This window comes from Neopsephotus bourkii, unplaced genomic scaffold (assembly GCF_033783945.1).
Source record: "Neopsephotus bourkii isolate Nb327-2 ecotype Australia unplaced genomic scaffold, CSIRO-AGI_Nbou_v1 NB_1551, whole genome shotgun sequence".
NCBI lineage: Eukaryota > Metazoa > Chordata > Aves > Psittaciformes > Psittacidae > Neopsephotus > Neopsephotus bourkii.
The window spans coordinates 404,560-422,283 of NW_026902027.1; the positions used below are offsets into that span (position 1 = coordinate 404,560).

Genomic DNA, 17,724 nt, shown 5'->3' on the forward strand with positions numbered 1-17,724 from the left:
TTCTCGCAACCTTGTACAATCCATAAAATGAAACAGAAGCTTGAAGCAAAAATAAGATAATTCTTAAAGTTGGTACACTAATTTTTGCAGTTAGAAGTAATAAAGAAGCCTAGTTCATATTCAGAAATAGATACATTACACTACACTCTGATAATCTTACAGAAAAACAGAAAGCTTTAGTGTTCCTGAAGTAAAGGGGAGAAGGAAGGACATAAAATGATATACAAAACCATGCCTGCTGCAAGCATTCAGTGCTCTATAAAATAACATACACATTAAGAGATTAAGCCATGTTAATTAAAAAATATCAAATGATCTTTATACAGTAAAAAGGTCTTTACTTTCAATAGAGTTAATATAGCTTTGTAAAATTGTATATCTGGTAGGCATATTGCATAAATGTGTGCACTGCTACACATACAGGAGTCTTTAGGCAATGCACAGTAAGGGAAATCAGGAAATGAATGTGTGGTGTTTAGAACATGTAGACCAGGAACACCACAGTACAATACCCAGGAGATTAAAATTTACCTCCTTAGATACAAACAAATAAATGCCTTCAAAATACATTCACATGGTCATAACCTATTGCTTTAACCAAGCAAATTCGCAAAATTCTTAACACTGCAACATGAGCGATTTTGGGCTGGTACAAATCAGTGAAATTCACTGAAGTCAGAAGTTGTGTATTGATTTACACTGATGAAGAGTTTGGCCATATTATTCTTACAGGTGTATTTTAAATGCAGCACATGAAGTAAATATTATCACAACAAAAACCAAGTATTTTGAGAAAAATGCACAGTCATAGAAAATTAACTTGACAAAAGAATCTATAGCCATGCTGTGTGTTGTATAAGCTGCATTTTATCATGTATAGTAGGATATTAAAGAAAAATGGATGTCCCAATGGCCTTTTAAAACTTAGCCTGAATACATGAGCTGCTATAAATCTAACATGGCAAACAAAGATGTTGCTTCATAATGATTTCATTGCTGTTTGATTATAGCAAATGATGAAAACAGTATCACTCAATAACACTGTAAAAGGTGGGGTTTTTACCAATGATTGTGGTCAACAGTTTCTCCATAAATGAGAACCTACCACTCACTCCTGTAGAATCTGAAATGTGGTGATAGCTCTGCAGTAATTCAAAACTTGCAGAGCTGCTAGTTTGCGTACCACTACAAGACATTGTCTTGTATGTTCCTTAATGCCCCAAAGCTTCTCCAGAGCATGACTGTGTGGGTCACATTACCTGAGCAATGGGACATCCCCAGGAAGATCATGGTCTGGGCAGACTGCAATTTTCCAAGGACCAAACAAAGGTACTCTTCTCACCTCAGCAGAACAGATTAACTTTCCAAGGAATTTCTCTGCAGAGCTGGTCTGGGAAATCACTTAACAAAATCTATAACCTTGTTTAGGTTTAGATCTGAAGGTTTAATTCCTTCAATTCTGTGTACCACTTTGCCTGTTTACAGTAGGAAGACAGACCAATAGTTATACAAATTGGAAAACTGGCCAGAAGCATAGACACACTCAATCTGTGTAAATTTGAAAATTCAACCATAAATTCATTAAACAAATTTTGTGGAATTTATTTAGAATGGTAAAAAAATCAATAATTTAGCATTTGAAATAGTTTTTACCTACAAGTTATGGAAGAAAAATACACATTTAACCTAAAATATCAGATAGAACATGAACAAGAAGAGCTACCCTTATATAACCTACTAGAAGTTATATCTTTAATAATAAAAGAAAAACTCAAAAGAATATTTCATTAGGTCATTTAATTTAGTATGTTCAATTTTAAATTTAGCTTGTGATTTATTTTTATATTGGCTTTGCTTTTACAAATGAAGTCATATATATAAACAGCTCTAGCGATCCAAGCAATAGCGTATGAGTACACTTGGTTCTTAGTGTTAAGTAGTTTATACACTTAAAGCAGTTACAGTAGATAACAAATAATTGTGCAATGTCTTCAAAGTTTAACAACTTAAAATAGGAAGAAGATTGTAAGGAAAAAAATTAAATTTAAAGCTATTGGTACATTTTGTTAAAAAAATGTGGACTTCTGCATTTAAAAGATGGGATTTTTCAATGAATGTTGCAACTGAAAAACTGAAATTAGTGATTTTTCATCTGCCAGATAAAAATGCATGGATCTGATAACATGCAATCATGATTTTCCTACATTACTTTTTTTCAAGTGTACTCATATAATTATATAGTTTTTGTCTTTGTTGAGACATCAGAACCCAACAGACTGTCTGTGTTAGCTGCTACACAGAAGGACAGAAATGCAGAAGTCAGCTAAGGGAGCTGGCATGATCCTTCCCACTTCAGATATTCCTGTGTTTAGCACGTGCTTGATACCTACATATCACAGGCAGTAGTGGAGACATATAGATTATGTAGGCATACTTGCAAAGTAAAGGTGTATAAAGTCACTTCTATGCTATGTTTTTTCAGGTACCAGATAAATAGAAACAGGTATTCACCTGAAATTGCAAATAGAGAAAATATACCTTCTTTATGGCATTACAGGGACAGCAACATCCTGTTCCATGATACAGCCTCAGTCAGGGGATCCAAGTCGCTCTCCAGACCCTGATATCTCAACTGCTCTTTCTTATCAGCTTTCTGCTTATTGGCATACTTTAGCCCTTTGTAACTGCAAGACAGGGAAAACTCACATTCCTTGAGTAGCTGACACTGCAATTATAGTGACAAGATGTCATTTGCTATAGTTTTAATGTAATATTATATAAAAACTTGCATTATTGACACAGGTAAGTTCTAATGCTATAGATGCAGAAAGTAATATCCATATATATGTCTTAAGTTATAATATTACTTTTCAAATGATTAATATCTGTAGCTATTCATATGTAATGCATATTAATAATCTTCCAAAATTACTACTCTTTAAGTTCAACTTCATATAATTTTATTATACTATATAAAAAGGTGAAGCTAAGTAATTAATTGGATTGCTAACACCTACCTTCCATTACAGAGGGCCTACTTCTAGCACTAACTCAAAAAGATGGCTCTATCTCAGAATGTCTTCGGTTTTGTTGTAGTCCGTCACAGGTGTGGGCCTGATAGATCCAAAAATAAAGCAAATGTGGAGATTTCACTGGCTAAAGCTGGGTGAGGTTCAACAGCAATAAACAGACTGCAGAGGTAGGGAGAAGTCTCTGAAATAGAGTTAGAAGTAATGGCAGTATATTATTATTTTAGCTGATCTCTATTCAATGTTATTCTACTTTGGCAAATTGCGTCAGGAAAGAGAGGGTGGAAGTGAGGTGAGAATCTGTCTCAAACCCTGGTGGGTTTCCCCCTCCTCCTGACATTCCCTTCATACTCATGCGTCCTTGTTATTGTCACACACTGCACAGGCAGCAAGGACCTCACCCAAACAGATCTGCCCTGTTGAGGGCTGTGTGCAGTCAGCACAACTGCTATGGTAGAACCAAGACCTTCCCTGTGCTCCACCATTCCAGTGTGAGCAATATTCCCCTGAAGTCAATCTGCTGTTGACATTCCCCCCAGGCCCATCATTGATGTCATTTTTGTTACATCATCATTTTGTGGTTTAGTACAAAAGGGATTAGCTCCAACAGTGAGCAGTTTGCGCACATATTACAGGTAGGCACAATTTATCATGGTAACATTAAGCTGCTAACACAAACATTAACCTTCCTCTCTTGCTCGGTGAGACAATACCTCAAGGTATTAGCCTCTGAGCCTCCTTGATAAATCACCGATGCATAGGAAACCTGAGTATTCAAACAGAGTAGGGGCAGAGGATGCTATTCAGCTGCACAAAACCATGGAAGAACAACATCCATGAGGCTCATAATGAAAGATTTTTTTACATACTTAAGTAGTTAACAAAAATTTATTGCAAGAGATAGTTTGTCACTAGATTTACAGTTTCAGAGGACATAGTACAAAACATAGTGCATCAGCTTTGTCTAAACATTAAATAGGTGCAAATACACAAAGATAAAAACGAAAAAGTGAATACTTTACAACATAAGTTATAGAACTATAAATGTATTTTATCTACATTCTACATATTCTAAGACATGTTTTTCACTTACATGTAGAGAGTTCATATTAGCATCATACTATTTAGTGCTTTTGTTATAGTACAGGTCTGAACTCAACATGAATGTTTGCATCATTGTACTTACAGTAAATGCTTTCCAAGGAACAAGGAATTTTAAAAAGTTCATTTCACAGAACCATCCTGCAAAGTTGAGGGGGGCTGTAGAAGCAGCAGGACACTGAGCTGAGGGCTCCTTCCCCCAGCCCTGAGAACCCATTCTAAAAGAGGGGCTGCAGGGGGATGACAGTAGGGTGTGGGGACAGCAGGGATGGGAACATGGTGTGTGGCAGCGGTGGGAATGCCAGCGGGCTTGGTGACAAGACTGAGGGTGGCAGCAGTGGCAAGTGCGGCGCTGTGACAAAAGCTGTGTGAACCCCTGGGCAAAGCCTTGGTCCTACTGGCACATGAGGTAAAGGAGATCGGGAAAGAGCAGGGACCTGTGAGAGAAACTGCTGGTGGGGCTGGAGAACCTTCAGTGAAGCAGTGGCATGCTGCTGTAGGACAGTGTGGTGGATGGTGGTGACGGAGGTAGAGCACAGTGGCGGCTGCAGGGGTACAGGCTGCAGCGGGGAATTCGGAGGCTGGATTGCTGTAGGAGGGAAGGTGAACTTCACTTTGCTGGCCAGTATGTTTTGTGGCATGATCTGCTGATAGGCCTCAGACGGGAGATCTTTGAATTTGTCGTGTTTGTCTGGAGGGAATATCAGTGTCTGATCAGGCAGGGTAAAAGGGGCTAGTAACTGCTCTGTAGTTAAAAAAGTGTGACTGTTTATATGTGCTTCCTTTAGTGGCAAGGGTGGTAGGCTGCCAAATATACCAGGATTACACTGTACCCATTCACCAGTCACCTCATTTATTTTCTCATGTGGTAGAGACTCGGCCAATTCATAATGGCAAACATAGGATCTAGGAGGAACTTGTTCCAAATGTCTGTTGTGGAGGGGAGGTTTGTAATGAGCCTGATTTTCATGACTGTTGACCTCTTCTTCCTTCTTTTCCTCTTGGAGAACACCTTGAGTGCTAGCAGCTGCTGGAGCGCAGTGCTCAGGAAGAGGCACAGTGACAACATCAGAAAATACACCTGGCGTGTTCTCCATTACTGTGCACACCCTTGGTTCATTGCGTTCTAACACGTGTGAACTGTCAGTGTCTAGAGATGACTTGCTTTCCTCCAGTTGCGCCATTTCGTCTGTGTCTTTTGCACGATCAGCTTTGGGATCTGCACTAACTTCCTCTAGACTGTCTTGAGTAGAGAGGTCCCTCAAAACATCTAATGTAGAATTTGCAGAACTTTCTGTGGAAGGTCTGGAGTTCTCACTCCTTGCTTTACTGTCAAGGGATATGTGATGGATTCTGGTTTTTCTTTTCCTTTGTTTCCCTTTTGTCTTGTGACGTGCACCTATAGTTTGAGCTTGCCTCAGATATTCCTCTGCTGATAATGTTTGTTCATACGAGCTTTCTTCTGATGAAGAGGAATAGATATGCTCTCTCCGCTTGCAGTGGGATTTCTTTGTTTCTTCTGTCAGAACACTGTAACCTCTCTTTATGGACTGTTTTTGACTCAGAGTCTTTTCCACACTGCAGTGTCCTAAACACTTATGCTCTGGGCTACAGCTTGACCTCCTGACTTTCCAGCTACAACATGTTTTAGCGTACCTGAGGCTGTGCCTCCTTGAACTCAGAGCCAGCTGCTTTGCATATACCTGAGAACTTGCTCTGCTCCTTCTGTGCCATCGCTTACAACGATGGTGCTGGTTGCTGGTTGCACTCCAAACATCACACCGGCCTCTGTCCCCATGTACATGATGTGTTGCAGACTTGACTCTCTTATGACCATTTTCAATATCAAGTTTTTGATGTGAATGCTGTAGCTTACCTGCAGCTAGCCAGATATTCCTCACATCATATTTGCACTTCTCTGGATTATTTTGGAGGTGCTCATATTTGTTTTCCTCTTGGTAACTGAATTCTTTTTCACTCATTGAGGACATCTCCATTTCTGCTGTTGTCATGTCCCCACAGTGATGATGATGGTGATACAATTTTCTTTTTCGTTTTCTACTTTTGTGAAGCCATTTTTCATGGCTTTCTTTGATCCAGATTTTGTTGCATTTCTCATCTATCACAGTGTTTTGTCGTAAGTGATTTTTAGAAATGTGATACTTTTCTATTTTTCTAATCCTGAATGATTCATCCAAAGACACTTTATTTTGATTTTTTGCAAGATCACAATTTATGAGGAGGGAATCGTCACTTATAAGGGGTATTGTATAGTCACACACATCTTTATTAATTTCTGCTTCATAATCACCACAATCTGAAGGAGGCTTATTTGTAAAATTCAAGACTAAGCTATGGTTGGGTTCACTTTTATGGTGCAAATGAGGTATGTTTGGCTGATGCTTGGGCTTTTCTTGGGTGTCAGTTGCTCTTGATAACTTGAAATCAAAATATAAAGGATTGCAGCTGTAAGAAATTGATGGGTCTGTACTTGTGTAAATTAACATTTCCGATGGCCACTGAAGAATATTTGATCCGTGTTTGCTAAGAACAGGAACAAAGGGTTCACAAGGTCTCTTGTGCATGTCCGGTTTGCTTTGTGGGGTTTCACCACTACCTTCTTCAGATGCTGATGGAACTGATACATCTGCAACCAGTCTTTTTATTTCAGTTTTAGTCATGGACGGATCACTGTTACTATCTGTATCATTTTCCTCGGCAACATCCTGCAGAAATAAAGAGTCCGCCACAATTGCTTGTGCCAGAGCCCTGTTTGCCTGCAGCTCATACCCACTGCAGTCCAGGCTCAGGACCTCAGCACTGTCCACAGCCATGGGCAGCGTTTGGTCCATTACGTCTGCTGCATGCACATCAATGCCATAGCTAGCCATGTCCAAGGAAACCAGCTGCTTTGAATGAGATGCAGCAGGAGTTAAGACAGGAGACTCCAGCACACCGCTTTCTTCACCAGGCAGTTTTTCTGGCTCCTGAGCTTTAGGAGCTTCTGCTGTGCCTATGCATTTTTCCACCAGTGGGTGAAAACAGCTATGTTTCTCCTCAGGGCACAGGACTATTTCTGCCACTGAAGGAGACTGAATGTTACATGCTCCTGGAACAAACCTACTTCTTCTGCTAAATCCATGCTCTATAGACGTCTCGTCATTATATTCATAGAAAACAGCAGCTGAAGACTCCAGTTTGACCACTGCTTTCTTGGGAAAAGCAAAAGAGAAACCAGCTCTATGTCCTTGAGCTCCTTGAACCTCATCTCCACATTTGTTACTGTCGGATTTATTACTACAGGCATTTCCAGGAATGGAAGAAGTAACAGAAGCAACATCTTCACCATTCTGTGTATCATGCATTAAATCCTGATTGTTGGAAGAATCTATGGAAGCACTTTGGGGGATATTACTGCAATGATCTCGCACAGTCACTGTAGTAGATTTGAACATAGGGCCACTTCCAGGAGCACTAGGAAGGAAAATAAAACTTGGAGTCAGTACCTTTCAGAGAGCTGCAGACAGAAATATGGAATCACATGGGTATCTACAACATTTTTTTTTTAACAAAAGACAAAGGTTCTGAGGATATGTAAACTTAGAATATGGAAAAAAAAATCATCTTTTACAGTAAGGTCACCTGACTAGAATAAAAAAAGAAAGTAGATATTGTGCCTCCAGTTCCTTCATGTGAAGTTAGCAGCTGAAGGGCTGAGACCCCTATGAAGTAGCTCACTTTTCCTAGACACCCTGCCTGTCCCAATAAGAGACTATTAATTTATCTAAAAATGTTGCTTCTCCTCCCAGTAGATCATCATTATTACAAGACTGTCACTACAAACAGTGTAAGTTTTACATTCTTTTGTTCTACAAAATTTACCAAACCACAGAGTGCCTCATGCACATGATTTCCACCCTAGTCATCATCCCAGTGACGGCAGCTCTGCCCATCGGCAGTCACCCAGCAGCTCCCATCCTATTCATGTTCACAGACTGAACAATTGCCATCTCAGCAGTTTCTTTCATGGCAAAATAATATAAAGGAGAGTATTTCAGCTGACAGTAGTGCAGTAAGTGATTCATTCTTCCTGAGAAAAAAATTATCACTGTCTACTTCTGTTCTTCATTTCATCTTCCCATCTGTTCTACTTGACTTAATACAAAGCCAAGAGCAGAGCAAAAACTGTTGAAGCTGCCAAGTTTCCAGGATCCACAAGAACTGCTCAGCACTCAGAGTAATGGACCTATCTTACAACATTCTTTTTTTCTTTTTGTAACCAAATTATTCTGTGCTTCAGTGTAGAGCAGTACTAGATAATGAGTCATTGGGGAAACTTTCAAATGTTGTTTAGGACCCCTAGAAGGGCTGAGATAAAGAATGCTTAACTTACTCTACTAGGTCTAGAATTAAGGTAGAGGTTTCATGAGAAAAGAATTTCTCATGAGAATTCCTGCCTTGTCCAGTTCTTCATAAATTTAAAATATATATTAAAACCCCCACACAAATCCTTTCTTTACACAATAAAATGGTGACTTCTGTAAAACCAACCTAGAAAATACCAGTTTAAAAAACCCTGTGACTGTCTGTATCACACCTCTAAGAAACATTCTGTTTACTACAAAGTGGTAGTAAACAGCAATTCTTAAATAGAGAAATAAGCTCAGAGATAAACTCCTTCATGACATTTGCATTTCAGCAGCTATTTTTTTTTTTTTTTGCCTTTTCCCCACTGAGATTCCATTGTGAGAAATCGGTACATGTATTTTCAGTGGCTTGTTGGTGACATAACTGTCATATTTAAGTGAGAACGCAGTCACAATGAGCAAGGTCAATGTTAATTTCAACATTATCCCCAGATGCAACGCTAAGTTGTATGATTAGCAAGGAGTAACTTTTGTAGAGGGAGGTGAACACTGTTGAGCTGGGGAAAAGAGCACTTACCTTTTAACATCAAAAATCCAGTTACTGAAATTTAAAACAAGATTTCTGGATACTTTCCCAGGCGACCAGTTTGAAAACAAAATGCAGAGATCTGTTACATCCTAGAAAGACAGACTGTATTCCTCACCTCATCAATGAAGTAGTGTCAGCCCGCAAATGCATGTTCATGCAGCTTTCGACCAACGTGCCTGGTTTCATGAAATACATATGAAACTTTTTTTTTCTTTAAACTAAAAATACATGTCATTTTAGCTCCACTGAAAAAGCAAGGGTAAACATTCATTTCTGCAGTGTGAATCAGATTACTGTATACATACTTCTTCAAAAATAACATCCAAACAAATCCATGGGCCTCCAGACAAGGGACTCCAATAGCCTTGCATCCCACAGCACGAGCTAAGGCAAAGGGCTTATTTGAAAGTATTCTTTTGTTTCAGCAGTTATGCACTTACCATGTTCTCTCTTTCCTTAGCTCAGCCAGCTTGTGCAAACGTCGAAGGGCTTTCTCCTGTTTCCTTTCATCTTTCCATGACTTAGATGCTATGTTTCGAGCAAACTCCCTCTGTTTCAGCTCCTTCAGTCTCTGCAAGAAATAGCCATATAATGCACACAAAATAGGGATGATGAACGTTTATAACAACATTATAGTGTTTTCTGGTAAGCACTCATGATATGATTTTTTTTTTTTTTAACCTAAACAAAGTGACCCATTCAATAGATTTCTACATTTCTCATGAATAATCATAGCTTGTTTCCTGTTTATGTCTGATGAAGCAGTTAAGCAAACACTGAGATTCAGTCCAGGATCTCATTCAATTTCATCTTCAGCCTGTTCCTTTAGGGGGAAACTAAAATGCACAGCTCTGATGTTCCACACGAAAAGTGGATTTTGTTTTCTTATATCACAGAATGACAATACACAGAGTCTTCCCTAATCCTCCATGTCAGCAAGAAGTCCTAGACCCTGTCAGTGTATTGCTCAGTTATTCAGTGGGTCCTCAGTATGGCCCCCAGATGACATAATTTTATGAGATTATAATCTCACAATTCTGGTAAGAATCCAGTAATTTGCCATTTCAGTGGCTGAAGGTTAATGACCAGCCACAAGCAGAGGCCATGTGGATTTGTAAGAGCAGCAATTCTAACTTCAAATTGTCTGAGCAGTATTGAAATCTCTTCATAACACTGGTGGCACCTAAGAAATATACATGAAGTAGAATTTGCAGAACTCAGCAATGTCTGATCCTTCTCAGTTTTTTATTTCACCGTTTTGTGAACACTCCTCATATACTGTCATTTAATTCTTCACTGAAAGGATGGTCAGTCACTAGAACAGGCTCCCCAGGGAACTGGTCATACCTCAAACCCTGTCAGAGCTGAAGAAGTATCTAGATGATGCTATGGTTTAGTTTCAGGTGAGCAGGCAGTTGGAACTGATGAGCCTTATGGGTCCTTTCCAACTTGAGATATTCTATAATTCTATGATTTATTTACACACTGAATATGTCTTTGACATTTTGGGTGATGCTAATGCTACCCTGGCTGTGCATTTAATGCCAAGAGACATACATTTAGAAATATGCTGAGACAGCAAACAAGCACATAAAAATGAGCCCCACTCCAAATTTTCAACTTTTGCACTGTTTATCAAATAACTGGATACCCATAATAGATACAGAGAAATAACTTAAAAGTAATTACATTGCAATTTATACTTTCTAGTTACCGAAATCTGTACTAATACTGTATAAGGTAATAAATACACTCAAAACTGGATGCATGGTAATATTTTTTTTCCAAGAAAAAAAGCTTGAAACATGAAGCATTGTTGTAGAATATTTCTTACCCCTGTGCACTCCTGTTTTACTGAAGATCATGTGATTCTGACCCTGCTTCGCACCCGTCACTCATGAAACCCAAAGTTTTTCATTTCATAGCTGACTTCTGAGTACTCAGAACACAAGAGAAGGGATGAAATTTGCTCCTTTCCTTCCCCACCCCCAGCCCTTGACATTTAAAGTCAGAATTTTATTCCATTTTGTGGAGCTCAATAATTTTAAAGGGTTTATTTTCCCCTCCAACACATGAAAAGAAGTATGTAGTAAAGCAGGAGAAGAAAAGAGAGATAAAAGGGGGCTTTTTCACAAGATTATAAAAAGAAGCTTGAGTGTATAAAAATCCATAATTACCCTCCAGCAGCAATACTTTACTGTAATTACTGAGATTATTACAATTTATGATTGATTCTGAACAGATTTTTGACCCTTTCAGTCTTACTGCTGAGTTAGCAGGAATCCCTGCCATCCCAGGATGCTGAAGTGAACACAGCTCCATGTTTAAGGGAGTAAGTAGGGTCTTGCTCAGAGTGAATTGGGAAAATGCTGTTAGAGGAAGTTTGACATGGTCTTGAAGGCACAGAAGGCACATTTCAAGCCTGTCACTGCCAAGCAAACATCACTGTGAACTTCTTGTCAGCCCCATCAGTCATAATCTGTTTTACACATACCTGCTACAGAAGAACCATTCCCAATTTTTAAGTAATTAAAATACTCTCCTTGCTTACTACAAAATAGAGAAATCAGGCAGAAGTTTTTTCTCAGCCTTCATGTTGGACTGCCTGCTCTTCTGTTCTGGAGAACTCATTTCAGAGCTCCCCTTCTGTCAGTCCTCCTACCAATACACCACTCCTTTGCCATTTGGAAAACTGGTCTTAACAGAATATAAACTACTTATAAAAGGTGCCTGGTTTTTGGTGTGTTTTTTTTTTTTGTTGTTGTTTTGTTTTGTTTTCTTACAACTGGTATCTCAGTCTTTTTCATGGGGAGCTTAAGCAATCTATAAGGAGTGATCTAGTGAAGTGAGAAAATGTGTGTCCCCATTTTTTGATAATGCAATTATTTTCCACCTGTCTTTATTTAGCCATCTCATAAACTATCATCACCTGCACTCCCTCACTGTCCTTGGTCATGCTAGCAGTGCATTTATACTATGCTATATTTGTATTTTGCTAATTTTGTTTGTATTATGCAAATGAAAATGACATATTACCAAATTACACATAAAATACCATTACTCCATGCATTCTGAATATTACAAGCCCCCTCCCTTAGAACTGTCCAAAGTAAATAGCAGTAATAAAAAGCAAGTGTGCCTTATTCCTAAAAAGTATATTTTTCTTAATGTTTTTATGCCTTTCCATGTGGCAGAGCTATTCACTAGTGGTAACTTCAATAGTTAGTTTAATGCCCGTTATGTACATTTGTTTCCATGTATCAGTAATGTGATAAACACCTATATGTATTGGTTTTTGAAAATCATAGGTATGGTTATGTGGCTATAACTGTACCAGCTTACAATAACAGAAACAAAGCTCTCTAAAGACACAAGATTAGACAAGAAGTTAAAAAAGGCTAGAACTCTTGAGCAAAATGGAGTTACATATAAAAAGAATTTGTAAAGATAAATGAAAGAAGGGGAGGGGGGCCTTGATATAAGAAAAACTAGTGCCTGAAAAACATAACGTACTTCAGCAAAGCATTTGACACAGTCTCCCACAGTATCCTCGCATCTAAATTGAGGAAGTGTGGTCTGGATGATCAGGTAGTGAGGTGGACTGTGAACTGGCTGAAGGAGAGAAGCCAGAGAGTTGTAGTCTATGGGGCGGAGTCTACTTGGAGGCCTGTATCTAGTGGAGTGCCTCAAGGGTCAGTACTGGGACCAGTATTATTTAATATATTCATCAATGATTTAGATGAGGGAATTGAGTGTACTATCAGTAAGTTTGCTGATGACACTAAGCTGGGAGGAGTGGCTGACACACCAGAAACCTGTGATGCCATCCAGAGAGACCTGGACAGGCTGGAGAGTTGGTCAGGGAATAACTTGATGAAATATAACAAGGGAAAGTGTAGAGTCCTGCATCTGGGCAGGAACAACCCCAGGTTCCACTATAGGTTGGGGAACGACCTGTTAGAGAGCAGTGTAGGGGAGAGGGACCTGGCGGTCCTAGTGGACAACAGGATGACCATGAGCCAACACTGTGCCTTCGTGGCCAAGAAGGCCAATGGTATCCTGGGGTGTATTAGAAGGGGGGTGGTTAGTAGGTCGAGAGAGGTCCTCCTTCCCCTCTACTCTGCCCTGGTGGACCTCATCTGGAATATTGTGTCCAGTTCTGGGCCCCTCAGTTCAAGAAGGACAGGGACCTGCTGGAGAGAGTCCAGCACAGGGCAACTAAGATGATTAAGGGAGTGGAGCATCTCCCTTATGAGGAAAGACTGAGGGAGCTGGGTCTCTATAGTTTGGAGGAGACTGAGGGGTGACCTTATTAGTGTATATAAATATATAAAGGGGGGGTGTCACGAGGATGGAGCCAGGCTCTTCTCAGTGGCAAACAATGATAGGACAAGGGGTAATGGGTACAAACTGGAACACAAGAGGTTCCACTTAAACTTGAGAAGAAACTTCTCAGTGAGGGTGACAGAACACTGGAACAGGCTGCCCAGGGAGGTTGTGGAGTCTCCTTCTCTGGAGACATTCAAAACCCACCTGGACACGTTCCTGTGTAAACTTATCTAGGTGCTCCTGCTCCGGCAGGGGGATTGGACGAGATGATCTTCTGAGGTCCCTTCCAATCTCTAGCATACCGTGATACTGTGATACTGTGATACTTTTTAGCTTAACTTAGGTTGTAAAAAGAGACAATGTTTATGTTGTAGGTCTGTGGAATGTAGTGGCCTCATTAAACATGAGTTAATTGTTTCACACTAGTCTTCTAAAGTATCTTTAGTTTTAAAGAACAATGTTTGTGTTACAAATCCGTGGTGAGATAACAGGATTTAGTGGCCCAACTAAACATGAATATTTCACAGCATCCTTCTACTTATCAGTTAATTTAGAGACAGAACATCTGCTAGCTTGGGATACTCCTTGTCTGCCCATCCTTCAATAAATTTTGCAGGAAGGACACACTGTTTTAAATCTTTGCTAGTTATCGGAAGAATTACAGATATGGCTGGTTTCAGCTAGTTGTGTGATTACTGGGGCGTCCAACTGTGCAAAAGATGAAAAATACACTGTGAGGAAGACTGCTTACTTCATCTTGAAAACCCCTGCTCACAAGAGGAAGACTGCTTACTTCATCCTCAAGACCCCTGCCCACAATCACCAGAGAGCACTGCGTAGATGCCAAGAGGAGGGGACTTATGATAATAAGTTCTTGGAGCTAGTTACAATATCCCCTGCCTATATGCGGGAATTATGAATATGTATAATAATGAAAGTATATAAACCTGTAACAAATACTAATCACTTGCGCCTCTCTACGATCATGCGCTTAGTGCTGTTGCTTTTGCTTTATTGACGTTGTCCCTCAATAAAACCTTGTTATCTCGTTTAGAGGGGTGAGTTCATATTTCACAAGTAAATAATTAGCAGGCAGTCACATCATATTTATATGATTGACCCCTATATTTTGCTCTGCTTAAGAACCAGTTCAAAATATGTAAGTCCTAGGAAGCAGAGTTCAACAGTTCACAATGAATAACTAAATGACCTTTCTCCAAGAGAATTAAATGCCCTCTTCATTATTCTGACACACTGTACTGCTACTTTGAGCATGCAGAACATGGTCCACCATTGGTTTGCAAATTATTTCCCCAGCCCAGAGCGATGGGAAGCCTGACCCTCATTCTCCAGCCTTGCAATAGGATCCTGTAACTGGGCTGCTTTCACTCAGGCAGAAGCTGGAGTATTTTAACAAATCTAACTGTAACACTGGGCCTGAAGCAGATATTCCACCTATTTCTAACAAACTCAACCAGAAATCTTACTGCACACCCATTACATCATGCTGAACTGAGGTGTGAGAGTCCAGACGAAAGGAGGACTTTTATCAGGTCCTGTGTACCTATGCATGGATGAAACTACACATGAGAAGCCCATATGTGGTCCAAAGTCATGTGTGGCTGCATTTCACTCTCAGGCATACAACACAGGTGTCCCCAGGCTTGCCATGGAAGATACTCATCAAAAAAAATCAAAGAAATCCTAATTGGACTTCCAACGGGACCCTTTTTCTGGTTACTTCACCCTCGTCTTCATTTCCCCACTTACCACATTCAACAGTTGATTTCATCATGCCACTTTTCAAAAAGTTCATTAAGAGTTTTCCTAATTGTCTGCTGAATTTTTGTATTTACATTAATAATACATTTACATTAATAAATACACCCAGGACATCACAAGCACATAGAGGCTGAAGAGTGAAATACAATGTAGCTGAATACTGTTGATATCAGTTGATAAAATGGGGGAGGATAACAAAAACCCCACTCCAGACTCATATAATTTTGTACCTTGAAACGTATAACTTAACATTATCAGATAGATCAGTCACAGCTATACATTATAGTCACAGCTATGCATTACAGTGTACATTACAGTGAGAAAACTGACATACTGCTATGTCTATACTACACACAGAAAATACAACTTAACTGGCACAAGGACTCTGCTTTTGCTCCACTGTGCCTGCCAGTGACAGCAGCAGTAGTGTGAGACCATGAAGACATGGGATATTTAGCCCTTCAAAATCAAAAAGCTGCTGATTACCTAAACATGGGGACCATGGGTTGGTAGTTCAGCACTGTCATGGAGGTTGCACAAGAGTGGCATTTGGATTATTTAATAGAAATTAAACATTTCTTCCCTCTGAATCTGTATATGATATAAAATATGGTTTTAATTGTTAATAGAGGGCTTTTTCAGCTTGTATTCAGTTTGTTTTTTTTTTTTTCTAAAAATCTCATTATTGCTTTAATATAGTGATTAAATGTGAGTATTTCTTGTCTGCTGGTGATTGTTCTAGAAGTTGTGCATATTCCCCTTTCTCTGAACACTACATGACTGCTGTCAATATACTCCCTGTTAACTGAGATGGCTTATTGCTTCTTTATGTGAATTATGGTAGACAAACAACAACAACATACTCATTAGATAAATACTTGTCACACTAAACCAGATTAGTATTCTTTTCTAAACAGGATTGAGCCTAATCAAGTATAAATAATAACTGAATAGATCAGAACTCCTGTGACAACTGTAAACACTCAAATGTGGAAACATCATTTAAAGCAGAAAATGTAGCTTACTAAGATGTAAAATACACATATTTTCCTTCTGCCTTTGGTGGTTTGCGTGGGCATATATATTTTGCTGGTTTGCAACTGAAGAACCCTTCATACACAGTAGCATCTCTTCATTTGGGCTCTGGTCTGCAATTCTACATACTTTTCAGAATGATACCTTTGATATTATTAAAAAAAAAAAAAAAAGAATCATTTTCCCTTTGTATAGATTACAGAAAAAAATAAAGCTCCAAGAATAAAACCACAAACTTACCCTGCTAGTGCCACAGGCCTTCCCCAGCATTAAACAAGGCAAGCTATTTCTACAGAAAGGAGAAATGTCAAGATTTCTCAATGAAATTGGTAAATCAACTACTCAAATAAGTAAGCCAAGGAAGAAATTAATAGACAATCATTATTTTTTTCCATGCTGGCAGCATGGAATTAATTGCTGTAATATGTTCCTGCAATAGAAGACGAACAGGAGGAATTTAACAGCAGCCTACAGCTGCTTGACAGGAGTTGCACAGCAGATGGACTCACTTCTTGCTAGTAGCAGGGAAAACTCCTGCCTTGGTGCTGTGGCGCTGCAACACATTACCAAGATGGCTGTGGTACATACAATTCCTGTGAGGGTGGTGAGGCGCTGGCACAGATTGCCCAGAGAAGCTGTGGCTGCCCCATCCCTGGCAGTGTTCAAGGATAGGTTGGACAGCGCTCAGAGCAACCTGCTCTTGTGGAAGGTGTCCCTGGCCATGGCAGGATGTTGGGACTGGATGAGCTGTAAAAGGTTCCTTCCAACTCAAACCAGCCTGTGATTCTATGATGTGGCTAAAGAAAGCCCCATCTTACTTGATGATCTCATGCTGGTGAGCACAAAGCCAGCAAATCCTTCCAACCACCATTTTTACAACTTCTCTTCTGCAGTGAGTTATCTCCTCACTTTATCAGTATGGACTTCATTGGCCATTCAATTTGTCTTTACGACGCCTTTAATAAATCACATCAATCTCTTGCTGGCTTATGAATGACTTTCAGTTTGTTGCAAGTTATAAGCTGCTTCTAACTGCCTCTGCCTATAGCTGCATGCATCTTTCTTTGCGCTGCAAAATTTAAACCTTTTCTGAAAAACTGGAAGCTTGACAAATTTGCAGCATTTTGTATGACCAGATATTAAGCCCTCCACATGTCAAGTAACATACAGGTTGTAAATAATTCTTTTCCTCTCCTATTTCTACCATGAACTGCAGTCATACTCTCCTGATGGTCTTCTAATATTAAAAGAGATCTAACACACAGAGATACAGATATACGTAGGATTTAAAAATAGCAAGTCCTTGGAGCCCACAATATTGGCTGAATCCACAGTGAATGGAAGTGAAACTGCTCTGCTTTCCAGCACTGGCATGAGCACCACCACAGACTTGGAAGAAAGTGGGAATCAATCAAAAGGAAGGGAAGACTGAGACTGTTCTAACTGCCCATCATGGGCCTGAAGGGAGGTGGGTGATAAGAAGCTGATATTC

At 39.5% G+C, this 17,724-nt stretch overlaps 1 protein-coding gene across 3 annotated transcripts in view; it reads right to left on the bottom strand.

Annotated features, from left to right (window-relative positions):
• Nucleotides 1-3,053: 3,053 nt before the first annotated feature.
• The window catches only part of ZNF804A (zinc finger protein 804A), a 161,420-nt gene continuing 146,749 nt past the window's right edge, over nt 3,054-17,724 (bottom strand). For 2 of the 3 annotated variants that reach the window (XM_061370958.1, XM_061370956.1), the window contains 2 exons: nt 9,527-9,657; nt 3,054-7,604 (listed from right to left, as the gene is read on the bottom strand). In XM_061370958.1, the coding sequence (XP_061226942.1) occupies nt 4,349-7,604; nt 9,527-9,657 (3,387 nt within the window). In that variant the 3' untranslated portion in view covers nt 3,054-4,348. The remainder of the gene's footprint in view (nt 7,605-9,526; nt 9,658-17,724) is intronic. The other variant, XR_009728071.1, reaches the window with a different exon arrangement.